Raw genomic sequence first — 23801 nt, 5'->3', positions numbered from 1 at the left:
GAAAGAGCCAGCTCGACTATTAAAAGTTACCTTGTAGTTTATTAACAACGGGATGTTCTGCGTGGCCCTCGATGTCCAGGAAGTAGACGCAGGAGTCCTCGCTGCCGCTGACGACGCACACGCCGCGCCGGAACGACATGATGGGGCAGAACGTGGACTTGACGCTGTACTGCGTGTGCACCACGTCGAAACGTTTCTTCAGGACCAAGTTACCTTCGCGGTCTGCTATTCTGTTGAATTAATAAGTTTTTATTTAATAGCAGTCGAATTCGGACCGTCATCGCTTTTTTGGAGCCATTTAAATAGGTTAATGTATTACGTTCTTGCACTTCTAAATCTGACTCGAAATCGTGGCATATTTTGCACACGTTTCCCATATAGTAAATTTTTTCTATTCTATTTCAAAGAGACATTGCTTTGGTAAAATCAAACTGCAGAAACAACTGGAGCTTGCTGTGAAAATTTTATGACAAAGCTAGGTTTACGAGAAACAGTGGTAAAGTACCTAAAAAGATAGAGCGAGTTATCAGCCGCGCTGACGAGTAGCGCGGGGTGTCGCGCCAGCCACGGGCTCCAGCTGAGGCACGTGACGGCGCCGCCCACGATGCAGCGCCGCAGCTTGCTCAGCCCGCCGCCCGCGCTGTCCATGCGGTAACTCACTATCACACCCTGCACAGTGCACAGACTATCAACGACGACGATTTTTTAAGACCGTTATTAACAACTTAATCATTCTGAGTACGTGATTTTTATATTTGTGCAACCCCCCCCGTGACACAAGGATTAAATTCCTTAGTGCGGGAGTCGTTCTGTTTTTTTTTTAATTATATGAATGGCCCCAGTTTGGTTATCGGCTAAGATTTTTTTTTAAAGTTCCTATGTCATTACCATTTCCCTCATCAATTAAGTGTTAGGTGTTAGGCAAACCACTTAAATGATTGAATCCTGACAAAAGATTTACATTACATTTGTATGCCCAACTACTTAACGACGTCAACATACAGTCCCAACATGGGTAAGTAGTTATGATGCTGTTACCTACTAACAGCAATTCAAAACAAATAACCATATATTTAGGATTTTCCTCGTTTCGTTTATTTAGAAACTAATATTTTGGTATGTTTATACAAAATATTAGATTCAATGCATACGCAAACAAAATTTACGCTTGATCGCTTCCTCGAAGCGAAATATGCAATATGTTATGAGTTCTTAGTATTTATAACTTCTAAAATTAGTTGTAAGTGGAAAAGCACGTACTTTGTCATTCGCCGCCCAGAACATTCGGCCACTAGACTCGCAAGCTATAGACAGGACCCTGCCTCCGAGGATACTGCTGCCACCTGGAGGAGAAATATTTCGTAATTTAATTGAACGCTCAAACTATTTTCTTTTACATAATATATTTATTTTAAAAATTGCTACGTAGCATGCGTACGTAGGATGAAAAGTTCGTTACCGCTTTTGAATGAATATTAGTTGATTCTATAAAAGAAGGGAATTCGTCATAATTTGTTGGGAATTTATATAAAAAAATACTCATAGTTTACAAAAATGTAAAGTTTGATAAAATCTACGGATACGTGATTTACTGTAGAAAACCGAACTAGGTCTACATTAAAATCTGTATTCTTGTTGGGAAACTCATAGATTAGCAATTCATTTCGACCAGGCTTAAATAGTTTTCTGTATGTCAATAAGTAATTAAGTAATTATTTTGCTTGTGTCACATGTTTATTAATGTATTCATATTTTCCTGTCTTATTATTGACTATTCTACTATCACTGACGAAATTGGTAATTCCTCGAAATTAGATTAGCACGCATGCGTTGAAACAATCAGTTTATTTATCACTGTTTTAACTATAACAGAGTAGTTTGTTATTGAGATGAATATGTTATTACATAAAATTATCAGAACTATAAAATTAATTAATTAAAAACCTAATAATAAAATCATACGATGTCATGATTGATAAACTATGACTAGTAAGTAGGCTTTAATTAAAAAGTTGAGAAAATATTATTAAAAAAACTTTTTACTTTAATAACTACCGGTAATACTGACTGGTGGGAATCTTTAGACTTCTGCTATACCTTCGGAAGTATGATAACAGTCGCATTAAAAAGGTATACAGTACCTTCTTAACACTTGCTGAATGTTTTATTATGTAGTTACTGTGGTTGCCACAGTCCTCGTAACTACTACTAATGTATCCGAGATTAGTCCAAGGTAGATTTCAAAATAATATTTAATTGTTATGTTTTATTTCATAAGATTAATAAAAAAAGTCGATTAAGCGCGTTAAAGATGGTGTTACGTATCGGAGTGGGAGCTAGTAAAGTCAGTTGGAAGTATAAGCACTGGTAAGTGACATTAAATGTATCATTTTCATTTCTTGTTTACGCGATAAAAGTAAAAATACGTATCCAGTCTTCTTTGGAAATCAGTCCGACGGACTAATTAGGTTTTGTAAGTCAAATACCCATATTTTATATACTCTTTACGCAAAACTATGTTAGGTAGTCCCTGTATATCAGAGATACGATTTAAACTCAACCTTATTTTCAGTACAATATAGTTGTTTTTGGTATGGTATAGTGCGAGGACTGTGGCTACCATATTCTAGGTACCCTATTAGGTCATAATAATGAAATTTATTATCAGACAATGATTTGAAAAACTTATACTTCATATACTTTTAAAGGTCGACTGGTTGTTTCCTTGTAGTTATAACCTGCCCTATTACTTATTTACAAGTAGAAGTAAAAGGTTTTCTATTTCATATATCACATTGCTTCTATTTATGATTCGATTCATACTAAAATTTGTCCAAGAAGGATTTTCTGGATTACAATAAACAATTGCACCATTTTTATCACTTTTAAAATAATGTGTATTAGTATGAAACATAAAGATGTAATGTTTTAATTCGCAATTAAATGGCTTAATCAATGACTTCCAGAGTTATTACTAAATGGCCGTCACAAAAATATGACTGACGTATTAGATCCCAAAATGATATGACGCCACACATTATAGTAATTGTTTCCTGGTTTTTTATAGCGAGAGTAAACATGCTAAAATATTGCCTTTATACATTGTGAAGAGAAAATAATGTATTGAGTATTGCTTAAGTTTAGAAACAAAACATTCAATATTCGCACTGTATCATGCTGAACAGTGTTAAGACATCTTCGAAAATACACTCCATATAAGAGGACTTTAATGGATTTATTTACTTAAAGTAAACACAGTTATTACGTCATAATACTGCATCTCAATTATTATGACACGCCACTGCCCCTACAGTACCGTGCGAATATTTCAGGCTTCAGTGAAAACTTTAAACATTGATGTAGGTAAATATTCTTAAAGATCATTAAAATAGGAACACCTAGACACATAATACTCAACACGTAAACGAAGACCGGTGTTGGGCTCCTAGTCTACATTACCTGGCGTTTTCTTCACTGATGAGTGAGATGTGACAGTTCCACCCAGACTCCAGACCCATCTTCTCGCTGAACACTCTCGATCGAAGCTCGTTCTCTTTGCTGAAGTGGACGAAGCGAATACAGGCGCGCTCTAGACGTTCTATCAGTTCCACCATGTCACTTTGAGCTTGGTACTGCATTGTTACCATGCCGATGAAAACCTGGAGTGACGGAAGCATTTATGTTATAAATATTTTTCTATATGGTTTTTTTCTGTATCGCAAAAAATATTTTGTTCTATTTGTTACCTGATTACACTGCATATCGAAGAAGCCGTCAGCATCTTTAACATCGTCATCAGTTACCTCGTTGAACAAGAGGGAATCTGCAAAAGAAAACATTTTTATCTGGTAAAAGTCGCGAGTAATTTAGCAGATATGAAAAAAAAAAAAGTTTTAGAAATTGCTGGAGATCACAAGTGTAATATAGCAGATATGAAAATCGAAACAGAAATCTTTAGTTGAATATATTTTGGGAATGAATCACGAATGTGGGAAGACGATTTTTTTGTTCGTGACTATGACCATGAATGTCAATTTTGGCGGTGCTCATAATATAGGTAGAATCAATTAGTGTTGTCCAGACCGGTGGAGTGGAAGTGCAGCGCGGGCGCGTCGGCCCAGTGCTGCGACAGCGGCGCGTACAGCTGGCGGCTGTCCGCCGGCAGCTCCAGGTACAGCGACGACAGCGGCGCCGCGATGCCGCGCGTCAGCGGCCTGCGGGGGACATGCGGCTGTTAGCATTACAATATAATATTCCACAACTTTTACACAACGCCATCTAGTGTTAAACTAAGCAAAACGTGTATAATGATCATTAGACCACTTATAAATATACTAAATACTGATAATATTATTTTTGAGTGTCCTTAATTTAAGCATCCCATAAACACTCATATCCAATACGTGTCGACAATTATTGCTGAGTCGACAACGCCAAATAATAGCCAAAACTGTTAAGCGGTTGTCAAGTCTCAATGAGACTAAAAAATACATTTTTTCTAGTTTGATAAACAATACACACTTATAGGCGAAGGCAGTACAGTAAGCTGTGAGCGAGTTCCTCTGGTAGAAGTCGATGATCTTCTTCCTGTCGGCCGGCGAGATCGGCGTCAGGTCCCGACCGTTCCAGTAGTCCACGCAAGAGTCCAGGATAATGTCTGCTGTGCCCTGGTATATTAATAATATTTGATTAATTTTGCGTAACATATTATCACATAACTGATGTTGCCAGCATGAGGAAGTTCAGGATTATGACAATCTTAATGCAGAATTAGGCCTCAAAATGGCCAATGAACTAATCTGATTGGTTAACAGATGCATTTGGATAAGCGGAAAATTTAGAAAAATAATAATACCTTAGTTTACAGATAGTTGCTTAAATGCGAAAAAACAAGCAAACAAATAGTATTATTGTCTGCGAGTGAATCGGAAAAATAAGTAAATTAAAAATAAATTAAATAGAGAGTCGTGGAAGGATTTTGGGGAGGCCTTTGCCCAGCAGCGGGACACAGTAGGCTAGAGAAAAAAAAATACATAATGTTACCTGTGTTAACATCTGCAGCTGATTCGCTTGATCTTTGACCACGACAGCCAACATGTGAGGCAGGGGGACTTTGACTCTCGTACTCAGCTGTAGCGAGCGGACGAAGCGTGTTTCACGACGTATTGTGTCTGCTTGCTGTAAAACAAGAAAGGTTTTATTACATTGCCGTCACATAAAAGTTGTATCTTGGCTGTTTATCTTTGAAACTACAAAACATTTGTAATTGTATTTATTTAATGAAAGCTTTTTCAGACACATTTTAGGTTTGTGTTAAAAGTTAGCAAAGTAATACTTTTGAACTTACCAAATGTCTAAATATCGCGAGGCACTCTTGGACCTTGTAATTCTCAGTCACAGCGTCGGTAAAGCCGATCTGCTTCGCGAGCTCGCATAGACACCTTCTATTTGTCACGGGTACTAAGTCTTCACTGGAAAGGTAGTTTTTTTTTCAATAGATATTCTTATTTTTCCTAAACTATATATTTTTTCTCTGTTTTAATTGTCTCCTGGTAGAGATAATACTAAATTTAGTTTTTTTTTTCTATACTTGGATTTCGAGAGCTCTTGAGAGCAGGCTTTGACAGCTTCGCCAAGCTTAAGCAATCTGCTCTCTGCACAACCGGCTGCATTCCTATTCAATGCGCAACACTAAGAAGGGGCGTTTATTGATTTGAGCCCCACTCGTAACCTCCTTCCCTTACTCATTTTTAGGCATACAATTTATCGATGATATGGTATGGTTGTTCCGAGCTAGTCGACAAAGCACGTGGCTTTCTTTATATACCCTTACCTATACTGCGCCTCGCAGGTGAGATGCGCGCAGAAGTGCGCGTACGTGTGCCGGGGCGCGGGCGCGCACGTGTTGAGCAGCGCGGCCAGCCCCAGCGGCTTGAGGCGGGCCAGGTGCGCGCGCCAGCGCTGGTCGTCGAACTCCACGCAGAACGGGGCGTTCTGGTCGTGCGTCAGGTCCAGTACCTGATACGATGTGGCATGGAAAGTTACGTAGTAAAGGGTAAAAAAACAATGCGTAAGTGAAATTTGCAAATTTTGGCACAAATCGTTACAAATACATTCTAATTTAACGACAGAGCGATCAAATCTAACGGCAAAATAAGGGTATATCTGTTTAGTAAAGGTTTACATAATTCTTTGAAACTGAAACTCCAGAATTACCAAAAAGGAAAAGGTTTGAAGTTATATGAATGGACAAAAAGTAACCACCGAAATTAACTATATAAAAGGATGAAGATAATGTTCTTACCTCAACAATAGTTGATGGTTCAGCCGTTTGTTTCCCATCAGTGGGTGGGTCTAGTTGTTCGTCGCTGTTATGTCCCATTGATCCCACGAGGCTCGTCTTGCTCGAGTTGTGGGACGACGGGCTAGAGTTCCGCAGAAAGAAGACTTTCTCAGCAGTAGGGTTTGGCCACGAGAGAATACCCTTTTTGTCAACGCAGCTTAACGCCTATAGAATTCAGATACGTTTGTATTTAGATAATTTAGATATGGCTCTTAATTTAAAAACCAACGAAGATGAAACTAAAAAGCCAAAAAATTTGTTTGGAACTTCTTGCTTTAGAGTTGCACATACATACGGAATGAGTGCCGATAACATACTAAAAAGTTTAAAAACAAAACTATTTTCGTCAAGACAAGTACTTACCGACAGGGATCCCAAGACATGCACAATATTAGCAGTTCTGCAGACCATATCCTCTCTACCAGTCAGTATGTTGAAGAAGGTCCTCCCTAAAGACTTGAGGCTCTCCGGCTGAAGGTTGGACTCGCTCATAACTTGTATTAAAGGGTCACTGGCCTCCTCCGATATAGAACAAGACTTAGGTCGCACATATTTCTGACGAGTTTCTGATAATAGTTTAAATCTGGTGGCAAGAAAACAATCCATTCAATAGTTTGTTATCGATCCAAAATAATGGATTTCCGAACAATTTATTTAGCGCAAGAAAACGAAGTACTTAAAAAGACAAGAAAAATTCACAATAAAGTCAATCATTGAAGAGCTTTCCGCCCGCCTTGCTAGTGGCATTCAGTCATTACCCAAACATTGGTAAATCTTTACTGTTACAGTCAACAATACTCCTATAAAAAGTGTTGAAAACATTGAAGTGGTTTTTAGTGCTTCCGATTTCAATATTGATAATTCTCAGTACTTAATTGTAGAGAACATCAAGTATAAAATATGGATCAATATTTTAGAAGAACCCTATACAAGCATTATCAGCATTATGCTCATTAGACTTATATAACCCAATATTGAGCATTTCTGCCATTATTTATACCATTCTTCTCTACCCCTCATGTCAATACAAGTATCAAAGAACTCACCTAGCTAGGCCGTAACAGTTAAGCGTGACCCAGGCGATGGGGAACACGATTTGTAACAGCGGCAGTGAGGCAGCTATCGTCTGCAGGAAGTATATCTCGGTCCAGTGCGTGACGCCGGGCAGGTGGTACACGTGGCGCACGAAGCTAGCGATCACTACCACTGAGATCACTAGCGGTAGGACTATACCTTCCATTATTTTTACTGTACACTGTAAGAGACTAAAGGATTAAATATCGAACGAATTGGAAGAAGTTCATTTTGCTATAGGTTGTTACATTTTTTTTCTTAATGACTGTTTTGATAATGATGCCATGCTATAACATATTTAGAAAACTGACAAAAGATATCAAAACTTGCGTTCCCCCTTATTACTTTCCTCCTTTTAGGTACGCAATGAGAACATGTTTTTCAATCACAACAATGTTAAATTAGTTTTTCGTATATAGACCCTCAAAAATACTAGATGCCAGATCATAAATCAAGATTAAAAAATGTGTATAATTACTAATTACCAAGTATCTTTGCTTCTCAAAGACAGTCACCGGCCTTATAGTAGCTTGTTCAAGCGCCAGCTTCAAGTTCTTCAGATAAGGAGTCTCGCACATGCGATAAGCTTTATTCTGATGCGGTGTCCTTATGCGGGGGGTACTCAAGTTGCTCTTTTGCTATAATAGAAACAAAATAATGGCTGATTCATATTTTTATATAACGGTTTACTCAGGCGTTTCTCATGATTAAGGACTCCGCTTGGGTCCGATACTAGTCGGGTTTCCCCGAAAATACGAGCGAATAAACCGATATTGCATAAGAAATAGCTTGTGTAACAATGCCTTTTTTATAAGGATTCAAAGGGTTACTGAGGACGTATGTACGGAGCTGATGTCCATCCATAGAGGACACTGAGACTACAGACAGATCGCATTTCAACTGCATTCTGTTGCAGTCGAGTGAACTGCATTCAAAGTGCACTTGAACTGCAATTTCCAGTTGAAACATGGTCCATCTGTCTAGGCCCATCAGCCTAATTTTTGTTTTGACCTACAAGAAGCTTCTTTCTGAGCACTCTCTGTAAATTTCTAGCAATGTTAAGTAATTACTATGTTGTTTTCTGCAGTCATCCCATGAATATCAGTTATTTGTCTTATATTACAATATGCATAGGTTTCATTAACATGTTTAGAAGTTTATTCGCGTTAATCACTTAAAGGTCAAATTATCATCATAAAATTTCCAGTAAGATAAATATTTGCACCGAAGTAGCTAGAAGCAATAACATACATTGATAATTAATTAATAGCAATTCTTATTAGTTATTACAAAACATAGCCTTAGCTATTTCTTTGAAATAGAAAATTATCATTCTTGTTTGTTTTACTAATTAGATTCTTATCTTATTAATCTGATAATTAGTTATATGGTATTTAATAGATGAAGGGCACTGTGTTACCAATTAAATTCACTCATTTGACAGATTTTATCAGTTCAAAATTCAAATGATAAATCATTGAATAAAAGTGAAAATAGCTTTTTTCTGTTACTATTTATCCTTCCCAATTTAAATTATTATAAATTAGACATGGTCAACACTATGCAATACTACACTTGTCGACTGTGATAAAATGACTGGAAAAAAAAAAGTGTTAACTTCATAAATATTTGAATTTTTCTATATTTACTGGTGTTGTAGGCTGGAAGATCTGTCCAAAGAACTGTTCAGGGTCCTCTGGCTGCAACCCTCGGCAGTGGCCTGGCACCTCCTGACCTGGCCTCAGCACTATCACATCTCCTTCCACAAGCAAGGCCCATGGAAGGTTTACTATAGTAGCTGCAATTGAAGATGGTTTAAAAATTATGTTAAAGCTACAAAAACTTGTTTTATTTTCTTCTGTTCTCACTCTTTTTCTTTTAGAAAAAAAAATATCTACAAAATTCAAATTAGTTCATGATTTTTCAACTTTATATTTGTAGGACATTTGCCCTCTGGGAACAAAGATAGAATAAAAAATTACTGTATACTACCGTAAATCAATAAAAAGTAAATCAAGCTACAGAAAATCAATCATATTATTTTATTAGCACCATTGCAATACTTAAAAACTCCTGTGCCATATTTGGGATATTAGATGGTTGTAACTACTTAAAATTAAAATTGTACCTAATGTATTTTAACTTTTATATTTCTCTTTGTATGTTGTGTGTACATAAATAAATAAAAATAACATTCTTACAATCTCTATATGTCCATTGTAGAATAACACACGGGGAGAATGGAGCACATAAATGTGGATAGTGATTCTCCTTCCATTTGGAATTCTCTACAGCTTCGTCCAATGTTTCTGTTAACATCAAAAACAAAATTCATTTAGCCTTATTGTATTTATCTATATTAATAAAATAAAAAAACAAAATAATGATAATGAGTTTTGATCTCTAACCCAGCTTATATTTAGTCATTAAGAACAATGAGAAGGTAAATAGGGTTTATTACAAAAATTTAATGATACCCCAGTGTAAACAAATAACAAAAACCACTTACCTAAGACTTTCCTTACTCTATGAGGTATTTCGTTCCTGTATAAATACTCTTCGTTAAACGCCACCAAAAAGTTTACTAACAATATAACAAATAAGAAAAATGCCTCCCACAGCAAATATGCATGGGCTTGTACAGATTCCCCAAGCAGATAGGTGAGTATCAAGCAGACAATGTATATTAATGTTATCGTGTAAGCAACACCTGATAACAATACTTTCTCTGATGAAAATGATATTATATTTCGTACCAAACTGAACCTGAAAAATATAAATAAGGCTATTAAAAAATCTCATTTATAACCTTGTCTTGGCTAATTAAGGTTACAGAAAAAATCTCTTGGCAAAGGGACAATTCAACAATGTCTGGAACTCCAGAAATAGCAAAAGATGTTATCGTACCCGGTAGGATTTTTCTTTTTATGTTCTTCTATAACATTACGTATATCATCACGAAGTTTTATAAGTGCTGTTTTAGTCGTATAGCCCAAAGAGTGCGGTATATTGTCATCCATAGTGTCATAGGCCATTCACATAATTATTTATTTTGGATTTCCTCCCGAAATTATTGTAAAATAATTAGATTATTTTTATCAACACTCTTGAAGGATGGTGTTCCGTTCTAAAACGCATTTACTTTATTACATAAGCCGTGAAATCCTTCTCAAAACGAATCTTAACTTGAAATTAACCGCAGTTGTGTTTTGGTAAACGAACCAGCAGTATTTTCGGTATGCAAAATATTGTTTGTTTGTAGTCGCACATGTTGCTAACATTAAATATGCCATTTCACTGATAATAAGTTTCAAAGTTACTTTCAAATATGAGTTTTATCAGCCTGTCTATCTGTTGCCCAGAGGAAGCACTAGTTATCAATTGTATAGCTAGAGCATCCGCTGTGGCCTAGTGTTTTAATGATAGCCGAAATAGTAAAAGAAGAGGATGGCTATAACCTAAATCAAATTAATAAAACCCTTCTCACCCTTATAGTTATTTAAAAATACGACCAATAATAGACTGGTCTTATTACTGGTATTATGGACATCTCGACCATTGTATATTAAAGGTAAAAAAATAAACTGTAATGCCGTCTTTGCTGCCGACGCCAAGAAATATAGTACCTGTCAATAACCCGTCATGCGCGCAGTACTTTTACAATATATCATGAAAAGCAATGGCCACAATTCTTAGCCACATTAAGCTCTACCGTGCGATCAAACGGTCGATTTATTATCGCTTAAAAAATATACCTTACCGCGTTACATACGATAGTCGCATTAGCGATTTTAATCATAATCCGTTAGGAGTTTTTACACGGATTTTATCGCGACTGGAATAGTTATAATGCGATCAGCGATCTTCGCCTCACCTAGCAACTTACTTATGATATAGTAATATAGGTTATTTAAGTGCACAGCAATGAGATCAATAGAACAATAATGGCCTTCCAACTTGAGGTAATTTACAAACTGCCGATGTCGTGATGTAAAGCATTCTTGCTTACATAATGCTAAGGTAATTAATATGAACACGCAATGATCGAGCGGAACCAATACCTAAAATGTGCCAAAAAAATATCATTATGTGGAAGGTATCAGAGCTTTTTACCTATATTTGATATGAAACTTAGGAAGTTTACACAAAAAACCGAACCAATCTCGATACCATTAGCGTGCTAAACCGAGCATTCCAACTTTGACAGACCAATACGGTTTCGATTCCACAATTTTATGAATACTAACGTTGATATCAGATCCACGATAGCGAGAACCCAGTGAAAAGTTCCTGGACACGAATTCCACACATTTAGCTAAATAGAACAAAAATAAAACCACGTACACGGAACAGGACTCGGTGACTGTTGGTGAATCGTATTACACCTTTCTAGGAACATGGTCATTTTGCTAACACTTAATAGGAACACTATTCTTCGTTAAAATCGCGTGAGATTGACGGCTGAATAGGTTCTATAGGTTTGTAACGAGATAAAAAAAAGAAAACTATTTGATTTTCCTTACAGGGCGAGCTCAAGAGTTTGAACAAGCATTAATTGGGTTGACATCACTCAAAGTCACTCGAGTCATTCGTCCAGCATGAACAAGGCAGCCGCAGAACGTCTATGTTTCACATCCAATTTGTGCGGCCAATTGTATTATAGGCATCCTATATCATATGGGTAAGACTGGATCGCTCGAGTTGTCTTCAATTATTTCGATTTGTAACGTGATCTCGAACATTGCAGCAAAACGTTATACAGTTGCTAACTAAATGTAGCTTTCGTAAATGGTCCGTGAAACCCTATTCGAGCCGGTCCTGGGCGAACCAGTTGTTTGAAACTTAATCAAAAGATCTGCCCTCCGGCTCTGTCGCCTGCGACTTTATAAACCTAGGTACACCTACACGACAGCCTACAGCATTACTTCGTTAATGTTTTACTGCAATACTTTAAAACCTGTCTGGAGGCAGATAGGAGGAGATTTCTAAGCCTCGGTAGAAACTCTAAAGGGGCATACTTCTGCTCATTATTCCTCAAGTGAGTAAGCCCTGTAGCAGCTAATCGATTGCCTTGCGCCCATCAACGCAGAAACATAAGAAAGTAAACATTAATATTATTTGTACAATACATCGTTCAGCGGAACATACGCCGCTTGTTTTCAAAACGGCTGTTTCCACTTAAGAACACGGTACTGCGAAAGCGGCGAGGTTTGTAAATAGTCACCTTATGCTCGAATATACTAAAGGCTAGTTATATGTAGGAGTGCTTCTGGACATGCCGGGATCAATTATACAGGGACTACACTACAAATGTAACGTAGGTAGTAAAATACGTGGCGTATGAACAGTTTACTAAAATTACTAGTTATTGGAACTGTCAAGAGTGTTTTAGTTGTTACCGGTTATTGTTATTACTGTTACAACATATTACTAACTTGTCTAAGGGAATTGTATGTCCATAGCAATTAGCGCTAACACAACACGTTATTATTTGCGAAATTATATTTAAAGATATGTAAATATTTGACCGTGTAGCGATCGATAGCGCGAATAAATGTTCATGTAAGGTGGAGTAACGTTTTCATTTTTGGCCAAGAGAATATGTGAAAAATGATATTTTGATCTCATTTCTTATATATTATCTTTTCACACCTAGTATACTCATTTATTTTGTACAGATCTTAGTATTAAATTAATTACTAAATAAAGAATAAGTTAGCATACATTACATTTCGATATTGGGTGATAACATTAATCAACTACTCCTTTTAAATATAGTAGGTATTCATTAAAAAATCAACTTATTTAAAAATATTTATAAGCGCGTAAAACGTAAATAAGGAAAATTTATATTTAATGTAATAAAATCGGCATCATAAAATTAAGAATTTAAAAAAGATGCTAATTGGGCGTTCTAAGTAATATAGCGACCGTTACAATATACATGAACGTGACTTTTACTATTTTATACACCTAGTTCTATAGATCCAGTTTGTTATCTATGAATCAGTCTATTTAATGTGAATTTCTCACAACTCCTCCACTTCATAAATAAATATGAAGCGTTTTGCCGGCAGCGATACTGTTTAAAGACGAGATTAATGTTACAATTTATGACAAACTCAGCTAGAAAATGTTGCTATTTTACTGAGCAACGACTGAAGCTGTATTAAAATAAACATCTCTAAATACACATGAACATAACAATCTTAAAATATATTTGTTAACTGAATATATATAATATAGCAATAATCAGATAATAAAAACATAAATTTAGATAAATTACGGCAATATCACATGGCGTATAACGAAGCATGCAAATTCCCAAAATAAATTGTGACGAACAGATGACTTCCACAGATTCGTACAAACGACCCAACTAAGCTTCCCAGCAGGAAAAAAATAAAAACAAACCAAAGAAGGGTCAAAGATATAAAAAGAACTCAAACAAAAACTAAGGTCAAGTCGAGTTCAGTATTGTTTGAAAAGAACCCTTATCCCCATCTCATCTGATTAACTATTCAAAAACATCTATGAATAGATACGAGAAAAAATCGTATGCAAATGTAAACCTACGCGTTTCGAATCGTATTCCTAATAAGGCTTTTAAAGAGAGCTCCACAATAAAATATGCTAGAATAAAGAAAACAATTCTAATTAGCAACAAACGCAGTTTTCACGTTGCCTTAAGGACAAAAGCGGATACCTAGGGTTCTTAATTATGTATTTGTACCATATATGTGGCTCCTTGCAGGACCCTATTAGCAGCTGCGAACTTTTTCCCTCACTCTCTCAATGTTCATGGAAATTATTTGTTGAAACGCTTACTTAATTAGCTGCTTGAATAATAATTAGAATCCCAATATTTACCTATAACTAAGGCTAGATGTCGGATGCACAATTCACAGTTTTTCAAAGCCCGAAGATATTGAAAAACTTGCTGTCAGTTGCGAACGTCTATTAAGCTTAATGTTTAATAATATTTACTGTTTATTACGTGTTAATCAAGCTGCCTATTTTAAAACAACTTCATTACATATGTGAGCGCAATATTAATTGAATCAGAGTAGTGCTTGAATCAATTAATTTGCTCTGCAATAAGAAGTGGCTATTATAAGGGATTTCTCTTGATATTTACAAGATACAAAACACGTCCCGTCTTTCAATGAATGTTACGTGGACTTACTGATGAAGTACTTTTTTAAATTCTCGCCCATTATCTGGTCCTGTTTGATTATTGACAATATTGATTATAACAACGCAAGAAAGACATAAAGGCCCTACGTGTATAACTAGTACGATCCTACTGTTATGCCGCGCCTACATTGTGTATTAAATAAACATTTTAGTCCGTTTAAACATAAAATTGTTGATCTCGCTTTAAAGCTATTTAATATTCCATTGATGGAGTGAACAGGGGTCAAATGACCCATAACTCTAATCCGGAGGTGGAAAACACAGCGATTTACATGTTTCTACGAAACTGTATCTATTACAACGCCTTTCTTTTGTAGCAAAGGTGCTTACGATTCATGTAATTCAATGCACCTACTGGGAACCGCGTGTTGGCGGCGAACCCTGAAGCGTCGGCACACTTGCCGTCCTTACCAGGAACTAAGAGAATCAGTCCGGATTTACACTAAATTAGGTATTTCATTTGAATATTTCCACATTAACCTTGTGAGAAGCGTACTCGCACCGTTTAGCACTGCCTGGAACGCGAACACGGCATGTATATTCAAGCGAACAATCACACACTCCTGGTGGGATGCAGCTCGAAATTGTAATTAATAACGCAAATATGTTAATAGCTCGCCAAGTTTATCGTTGTCTTTAGCCCAACTAATTAACTAACCCGTCTCCCTTAGTTGGCACAACCATATAATGAGTTTACAGGTCTTATTACTACTCGCTTTTTTACGCACAGATCATCATTAAAATAATTGTACAACAAAGTCTATCAGTTGTTATGGCAATCTTCTCAAGGGTGGCTCACACACGCTGACAATAAATGGTTAATCTAAGGTATAGTGAATTAATTGAGTAATTGATTCCTATCTTATAGAGCTTCGGTCATAAATAGCTAAGTTAATTAGTGCCACAGATGCTGCGCTCCGAACGACTTTTTGTCAATTGCATCTATTATGAACGTTTAATTACACAAAATCCCATAGTCAATCAGGGGATTCAACCAACCACCGAGTGTTTTTAACGTTAATGTTTAATGCATACATCGGGTTTGTCTTGCACCTTGCCAGTGGGAGGACGGAGTTTCATAATATATTGTATTTACTTTCGAGATCGTAGAGCGATGAAAAAATCTGAACACATATGGTGCGGGCGGGACACAAAAAATCAGGTAACGATATAAATTATAGATAACGCTAATGCACTCGTTAATGGGTGAAAAAATTAACACGTGTTGAAACTGCGGAATTTCGTACATGTTTTTATAGTAATCTATTTCGCGAATGTTCTCAGAATGGCAGTCACAATGAGCGACTGAAAAACTTACGTCTTCCTACGATAATTGCCATTCATAACAATAGAGGAAGAAAATAATGATGGTGCATATAAAAGCGTATTATTATCGGCAAACATATTAACCGCGCTGTTTATTGACGTCACAGCATTGGCATGTTTTGTTAACCGTAAGCGTGATGTAATCTTAATGTTTGAATTATGGTTTAACAAAGTTAACAATAATATTAGGATTTACGCTTGGGAAGCAATTACACGAATTTTTGTTTAGGGTAAATAATACTACAACAAAGTCAAAAATAAGACGCGCTGAAACTCTTAGCAATAAAAGAGAAGTTAAAAATTGTTGTAACTCTTGATGAAATTGTTATACGACGAAAAAACAGCATTTCACGGTAAATAAAAAAGAATAAAATCGGTTCATCCTGTCCGAAGCATTGAGGTAACAAAGATAAAAAAAATACAGACGAATTTGGACCCTCCTCCTATTTTGAAGTCGTTTGATAAAAACACTAGACAGACATCGCGTTTATAATGAAGGAAATTAATCACTTCTAAACTTCAATTATGTGAATAACTAAAGACTTTATTTGCAGATTACTTCATTTCTCTTCCGCACGGAAGGAATACCACAGAGAACCGCATATATGAGAGCGCGGGAATTTCGGTGCGCGAGGTTATAATAATCATATCATTTAACCTAAATGTAGGTAATATTTGCCAGTCATTTACACCATTATTTTATTCTGAATTGTTCATTTATTAGTCATTGTGTAATTAATATGAAGAGTATTGTAAATTAGAAGTAATATTTTGAAACAAAACATTTTGGATGCGTTAAATATTTTACTTTAGTGCAGTATCTATTATATTATGTACAAAATCCATGTTGGACCTGTATTATAATATAGGCACTGGCCGCCTTCTGCTAACATGGTGATTACGAAGAACATAGTTTTATACTGAACACCAAAAACACCAAACCGCTCTAAAAAATCACACTAAAAATAATAACAACATTAAAAGCCAAAAGCACTTACCGTTTAATAACTACGGGTTCTCCGACGTCCATGGGGGGTGGTGGCGGCGGTGGCGGCGGCGGTGGTGGAGGGAGCACCGGGGCTGGTGGCGCAGGCGGCGCGTCCGGTATATCAGGTACCACCACTGCCTCAGGCACACTTGTAATCTCCTCCTTCACATCTGGCAGTCCCTTCACATCCGGCAGTTCCTTTAAATCCGGGAGTTCCACCTCAGGAACAGACATGGTCGGTACCACTGGTGACGTCACTACCGACGGGGCTATGGATCCGTCTGTTGTATTGGAGAATTGAACGTCACCCGCTATGCCTGGTAAATGTGGTAGGTCCAGTGGCATCTCTAGTTCTGGCACCTGTTGGTAAACATATATTGTAATACACACTCCACCTTAATACTATTGTACCTATTGGGCATATTGGGAATAAATATTTTAAAAATAAACGCGAAAGTTATGTGTTGATGTTTGTTCCTCTTTCAAGCAAAAACCACAGAACGGATTTAGACGAAATTTGGTACACACTGTACACAGAGATTTTATAACCAGGATTAACACATAGGATAGTTTTTAATCCGATTTTATGTTCCCGTGGGACTATTTTCCATTTGTAATGGATGGGGCCGCGGGCAACAGCTAGTTGGGTATAAGTTTTGACTCACCATGCCTATACCGGGGGCGTACAGGTATTCGTCGGCATCACGTTTCAGGACATCTCTGTTCACGATGGAGCTTGGGGCCGCTTCCAGTAAGCTCTTGTTCTCGACCTTCGATGTCACCACTGGCACGTACGCTGATGCCCTCCGAGTGGTGCCGAGATAAGGACTCTCATCCGTATTGAAGATCAAGAGGTCACCCACACTCGATAAGTTATCAATAACAGCATTCAAATTGAAGTCTTGTTTTGGTTTCGTAGTTTTAGGTTCTGCTACTTTTACATGGTAGAAGTGAAGTTTCTCCTAAAATATTTTAGTTTTTTAGTTTGATCTCAAGGAGTAAAATTTAACTTACTTATACATTTGTATAACGCAATATGTTACAATGTGTATGTAATTTATATGGAGATTAAAGATAACAGGGACCAATTGTAATAAATAGATATTCTAAACGATTTGGTAATTTTCGTTTACGTCAAGATTAATTCAAATTGAAACGTATGTTGCAAAGTTGAATTCATTGATAATAACACACGCGCTTAATGAGAAATTATCACGCGTTAACACTATGAATGGAAACCATTAATATACAACGAATGTATGAAAAAAGCTTACTTGTAATTCCTTTTCATTGGACTGCCCCTGAGATTTTCCGCTCAGGGTAATCTTCTTAGGGTTATGTTGATATCCGCCGATATCGAATACCGACTGATAATGTTCATGGGTAATAGTAGCCGGATACTTGGCGCTGGAGAACACCTTAATAGCTTTCTGCATGCCGGTCAGTTTCTCTACTTTAGTTCTAGAGATCTCAATTCTCTCATTTAACTTGTTTGTCTTGTCCATATTCTGCTTGATTCTATTCGACAGTCGCTCAAACACGTCGTCAACAATGCCGTTGAGATTATCCAAAGTGTCTGCTATCTGCAGTATCGTCTCCTCTATGCTCAGATCACTTGGTACTAAATTTATTTTGTATAAACCCTCCATATTTAATCAGTTTTACGCGGGTATTGTATGTCTGCAACAAACACGAGTTATGAAGCCCGCGTAACACCTAACTTATACTCAAAAAAGAGAAAGTAAAACTGTATGAGAAGATATCAATTAGCAACTAACAGAAATCTTACCTACTAAGCTTCTTAAAAATCACCTAAAATAAATTAATAAGGCACAAGAATTATCACTAGACAACACATCCACATTCTTGTGTGTAATTATATTATGTCCAATAACTTTATAGCACTTCGTAAAGCTTCTAATGTTCATTATTTACAATTCAGTCACTAAAAGTTTATTTTTTCAGTAATGTGTCACTTATAATACGTAGTTTAGTTTTTAGATGAATTTAACGTATGAGAGTCGGCAAGCAACGAATGTAGGTTATCGTTAGCGGGATCGGTGCTCCAAGAGAATCGGCAGTACGCGTCTGGCGACATAGTCGGGTCTAAGATAGCCGACTCCTCGAGCTGGCCACCCGACAACATGTTGTTCAGGTGTTTGTTGATGACCGCGTCTCCAGGACTCACGTAGCCACTCGACGCTGGTGGCTTTAATGGCAAATTGTTTCGCACAGGTTGCTTATGACTAGGCAAGGCGTCTAATGACTGCAGCTGAATATAGCTGCTGTCGGCGTTGTGCTTTACAGGCTGTGGCAAGGTAGGCATCGTCGGCAAGCTTTCCGACCCGAATACTTTGGTGGGCGACGGTCCTAACTTAGGGAGGTTCATGATAGACTTGGCTTGCGCGTCTTCAGGACGCACGTAAGCTGAAGAAGCTGGCGGCTGACTGGGTATGCTGGGCTGTACAACACCTGTTGTGAATATCGGCGGTGTTAAAGAAGCCATGACGTAACTAGAGCTAGCAGGCTGCGCCGCCGGTTTCGCAGGACTTTTTTGCGGCGCGGGTGCCGACTGTACATAACCGCTGATCGTGTTCACAACAGGATGCACATAGCCACTCGGATTCTTCTTAAAAGCTTGATCACTAAAGTATGGCGAATTCTCTTTAGAGTTCTCAGTTTCTGAGTTAGAGGAATCTTCATCATTAGTGGCATTGTTTTCGTCAGGCCTTTCAGCCTCGACTTCTAAATGTAATGATGAGGCAGAGCCGTCATCTGACGTAGAGGCTTGCCTCTCGACAGGACCCCGTGAGGTGTCTGACAGGGCAGTGCTGTCCGTGTGGTCACTGGATCCACAGTTGTTTTCAGTGTTCTGTTTGGTCTCCGGAGTCGACAAAGTCGTTCTACTGTTAGGAAGCAGTAACATTTCGTCAGACGACGGTTTGTCATCTTTGTTATTAGGATTCCACCCGCCAAAGGCGTACTTTGAAATATCTTTTTCTGGAATTCCTAAGCCAACTGGTAGGACAGGTTTTATGTTTAAACGGTTTCTGTACCATTTCAGCAGTCTTATAGAGCCATAAACAATACCTATTAATGCCATTACTCCCGAGAATATGAGAGTCATTGCGAGGCTTTCTCTGCTCCCGCAAGCCATGGTGCTCGGATCGCTCCATTCGCCTGGGTATTTTAAAAGGCCGCTATGTTTTTTCGGCAAAACTACTTCCATTTTGTCTGCTAGTACGCCGTAATAAGGGTCTTCATCAAAGTTAACAGCTCTGACCTGATAAGTTTCTCCAACATCAACTCCTTCACAGTGAACTAAAGAGTATTGTAGGTTAGTAGTATTAAGAATTTCCACCTCAACATTATCATCTTTAACTCTCTTTATTTCGTAAAGATCAACAGTGCCTCCTGGCTTCTCCGGCGGTTCCCATTTTATGATATCTGGATTGTTTTTTAAAGAAGGAGCTTTCAATTTGCTTGGAGGGCCAATTCTTGTTCTTACAAAGATACCATCATGAGGACTAGGTTTGGAACAACTTCTTATAGCTGAATTACAAGCCTGAACACTAAATGAATAATTAGTAAATCCCTGAAGACCAGTTAGCTTAACATGTCTCCTTGTAATATTTTTATCCTTATCAGCCACTTTCTCAACTTTCCATTCTGCCCCATAATTATTAATTACATATTTTCCTATAATTCCATTTTTATGAATTGGAGGATCCCATGAAATTACTAATGAATCATTTTGAACTTCAGAAATAACCACATTTCTAGGACTTGTTGGTGTGTCTTCAATGGTAGTCACTCCAGTAGATGCATTTTCTATTGTTTTTAATCCATAGGTTGTGTTTAGAGCCAATGTAAACTGATATGTTGTATATGGTTTTAGATCAGTTATGTTTACTTCCATCTGTTTGGGGTTGGAAACATAATAAGTAGACTTGTTCTCAAAAGTCGTATCACAAACATTGCTGGTATTTATAACAGGACAGTAGGTTATAAGATATCCTGTAATGATACCTTCCTGCAGAGTACAGGACATAGTCCAAGTTATTTTTACAAATGACTTTCCTGGAACATCATGATTTACTTTTACAGGAAACCCATACATTGGTATGCCATCTTTGGATATGTCACAAGAAGCCCAAGTCATTCCACTTGTTTTAGTTCCATTATTAGCTGATATAGCAAACTGATATCTGCTGTCTCTAGGTAAATCAATTACATGGGTGTTCTTGTTTGGATCTAACACAGTGAAATTCATGCGTCCTGCACAAATCTGTGTGGAGTTATGCTGACACCAAAACAGAGTGTAATTATCAATTTTTTTAATGCCTACCCATGACAATTTATAGGTGCCATTTTCATATGCAAGTTTAGTAAAGGACGGTACATTCAATGCTTCTGTATCTAACTTGGATGGAATGTAAAGATGGCTGCTGTTCACAGATGATCCCATTGCATTGAATGAAAAGATGGAAACATCAATGGCCTCAAATGTATCATCAGTCAGTGTCACATAACTCAGGCTTTTGTTTTTGTCAGGGAATAAAATTCGAGGATTTTTAGTACCTGGTAGTGCCACTATAACTTTATAAGTAAAGTTTGCACCTGCCTCTTCATATTCTTCAAGCTGCTTCCAGTACACATATATCAGTCTCTTGTTTTCATACAAGGCTTGGTTGAATGCTCCTGCAATTGTGTCTGGCGGTCGCTGTGGTCTTTCACTAACAGTTGTGAATAGTACAAAATTAAAGTCAGACCAAAACTTGTCTTCTGTGGCTAATTGAGATTTAATGTATATTCTGACCTCATAGGACATATGAGCATACGGGAGATTAGACAGCAAATATGTGTATGTTTTGGCCTTTGCAGGTAGATTTGTCACATTGACACTGCGAAAGTATGACATATTATCAATCTTAGCAATCTGGTATTCTATTCTATGCACTATCCCCACTGTTTTAGGGAGAAAGTCAAACATATTGTTTGGGGTCTTCCATTGGAGTAGCACACTATGGGGGTCAACATGTTGTACTTTAATTTGCTCTGGCGGGTCCGGCTTCACAATTGAAAAGTGGTCAATAATAAAGCTTTGGTTATTGCACCCAAAATAATTACATGATCTCAAATGGAAATAAAATCGATCCTCCATTTGCTTGTACCTAGGCTGACTGACAGCATTCCATGAGCAGGACCTTGATTTATGGTTTCTCCTAGCCACACAGGGATCAACAGCATTCCCATTGATTATGTATGTTAGTGTATAGTTTGTTATACTGAAGCTGTCAGGTGAGGTCCATGTACAGTTCAACTCATCAAGGTTCTTTGAGATGCAACCGAAGTCAGTGACATCGGAGGGTGGCAGGTCTACTAGGACCCTGCTGGTACACTGTTTGTTTGTCACATTGTTCCTGCAATAATATGTGTAAACTTCTTTCTCCAAATGTTCTATGTAGAGCCTTCTAGTGGTACGGTTCACTACTTCAGAGTCTATATGGTTTCCTCCGAGAACAAACTCCAAGTTATCAGCAGTATCTTTTTCGGCTACACAGAAAATCTCCAGTGGCTGACCATACAGAAGTTTGATCATACCCTCGGGGTACACGGCGACTGAGATGTCCACTCCTTGACATCTTGAGAATATGCACGGTAAACTAATCAAGCACTTGATTACGATACACCACATCCATAGTCCGAACTCGGGTCCCCTTCGGAACCCTTTGCACTTGCTTCTTCGCGTATTTTCCATAACTGATGCGTTAATCTGTCACTCCATTACGAACTGGTGCACTAGATCTAACTAAAACGAACGCGGCGATGGACACATTCCTTGTTTTTTTTATCTCGCGAGCTAAATGGCGCACCGATGATCCCAACTCGATGACACACACTGACTGAGCACCGTCACTACACGCATACAACATTTATTTATCTTATGCTACTGTTACCCGGGACCTAGCAGTTAATGAAAGTTGTGTCTTCGGGACCACGATTCGTCTATTTGTTCTGTATTGAAATTTTGTTACAATACAGTACTTAGCTACTTACATTAAAAGAAAACTTTGGGAGTATTGAAATTCTCAGAAAAGCCAACTTCAGGTCGCAGCAATGATTGACAGCGGTGTTGCCAGTGGTCAAGATGAAAATGCCCAATTTTCTTGAAAAATATATTGTGCGACGCAACTAACGCTATTTCATATTAAAAAACTGTTAAACGTTTTACAAATACATTAAAAAGCTATTATGAGGCTTCATTTTGATGCAAAAAATATAAACAAAACAGTAACGTCTAGTATTTTCCCAGGTAGTCTATTTCAAGGGGTTATAAATTTGTTATGATAGTTCTGACGATTAATAAGACAAAAGTCGTTCGAACTGCAAGTACTAATGATTAAACTAATATTAAAGCTGCGATTTTATCTCAAAAGATATTTCTGCTTACAACACTCCTTGGCAGCGAATTACGTATGAAGTTAGCTGAATAATAAATCCGTAGTCAAAACAAATCAATAATAAACTGCAAAACATTGCCACATGATTGAATCTTCCTATAATTGTGGGTATTTCCACAATAATAAAAGATAATTTGTCCATTGTGTAATACTAGTAAGTAATTATACAGGCTTTGCTTATTTTAAGACTTGATGCTGACTAGATTGTGTAAGTTATGGATTATATTTTTTTCAATCACGAAATAACTTTGAAGGAAGACTCGGGCCTTTTTAAAGTTGTACGTAGGGACACTTTTCTCTAAAATGTGATGATCTAGAGACGGACAAGGACGGTCAACGATTGTGACAAAACTATTGTAAATTAAAGAAATCAAACTAATTCAGGCTATTAGTATACGGGCGTTTTCTT

General features: G+C 37.3%; 2 protein-coding genes across 2 annotated transcripts; both read right to left on the bottom strand.

The window, feature by feature from the left end:
• Positions 1 to 579: 579 nt before the first annotated feature.
• On the bottom strand, positions 580 to 23075 carry LOC113492129 (transmembrane protein 94-like). The gene is made up of 20 exons (XM_026869452.1): positions 22989 to 23075; positions 18203 to 18608; positions 17594 to 17890; positions 16939 to 17288; positions 9927 to 10183; positions 9619 to 9726; positions 9067 to 9215; positions 7903 to 8055; positions 7390 to 7598; positions 6707 to 6926; positions 6305 to 6508; positions 5834 to 6018; positions 5348 to 5471; positions 5044 to 5178; positions 4522 to 4667; positions 4084 to 4214; positions 3747 to 3823; positions 3460 to 3659; positions 1261 to 1343; positions 580 to 669 (listed from the first exon to the last, which is right to left on the bottom strand). Exons 2-19 carry the CDS (start codon positions 18575 to 18577, stop codon positions 1292 to 1294), a joined length of 3372 nt encoding a protein of 1123 aa, XP_026725253.1. The 5' UTR covers positions 18578 to 18608; positions 22989 to 23075; the 3' UTR covers positions 580 to 669; positions 1261 to 1291.
• Positions 18802 to 22982, bottom strand: LOC113492128 (cytokine receptor). The gene has a single exon (XM_026869451.1). The coding sequence runs from the start codon at positions 22687 to 22689 to the stop codon at positions 18919 to 18921; it is 3771 nt and encodes a 1256-aa protein (XP_026725252.1). The 5' UTR covers positions 22690 to 22982; the 3' UTR covers positions 18802 to 18918.
• Positions 23076 to 23801: the final 726 nt, after the last annotated feature.

The sequence above is a fragment of the Trichoplusia ni genome, chromosome 3 (assembly GCF_003590095.1).
Source record: "Trichoplusia ni isolate ovarian cell line Hi5 chromosome 3, tn1, whole genome shotgun sequence".
NCBI lineage: Eukaryota > Metazoa > Arthropoda > Insecta > Lepidoptera > Noctuidae > Trichoplusia > Trichoplusia ni.
This window is presented reverse-complemented; position numbering and strand designations above follow the sequence as displayed.

Bases quoted from the DNA above. Each gene is read 5' to 3' on its own strand.
- LOC113492129 (XM_026869452.1), bottom strand. From the start codon at position 18,577: ATGGAGGGTTTATACAAAATAAATTTAGTACCAAGTGATCTGAGCATA. The intron at 9,727-9,926 runs GTAAGTGGTTTT...TGATGTTAACAG, and splicing joins TAGAGTAAGGAAAGTCTTAG to AAACATTGGACGAAGCTGTA. The intron at 9,216-9,618 runs GTAAGAATGTTA...CTTCAATTGCAG, and splicing joins ACAATGGACATATAGAGATT to CTACTATAGTAAACCTTCCA.
- LOC113492128 (XM_026869451.1), bottom strand. From the start codon at position 22,689: ATGGAAAATACGCGAAGAAGCAAGTGCAAAGGGTTCCGAAGGGGACCC.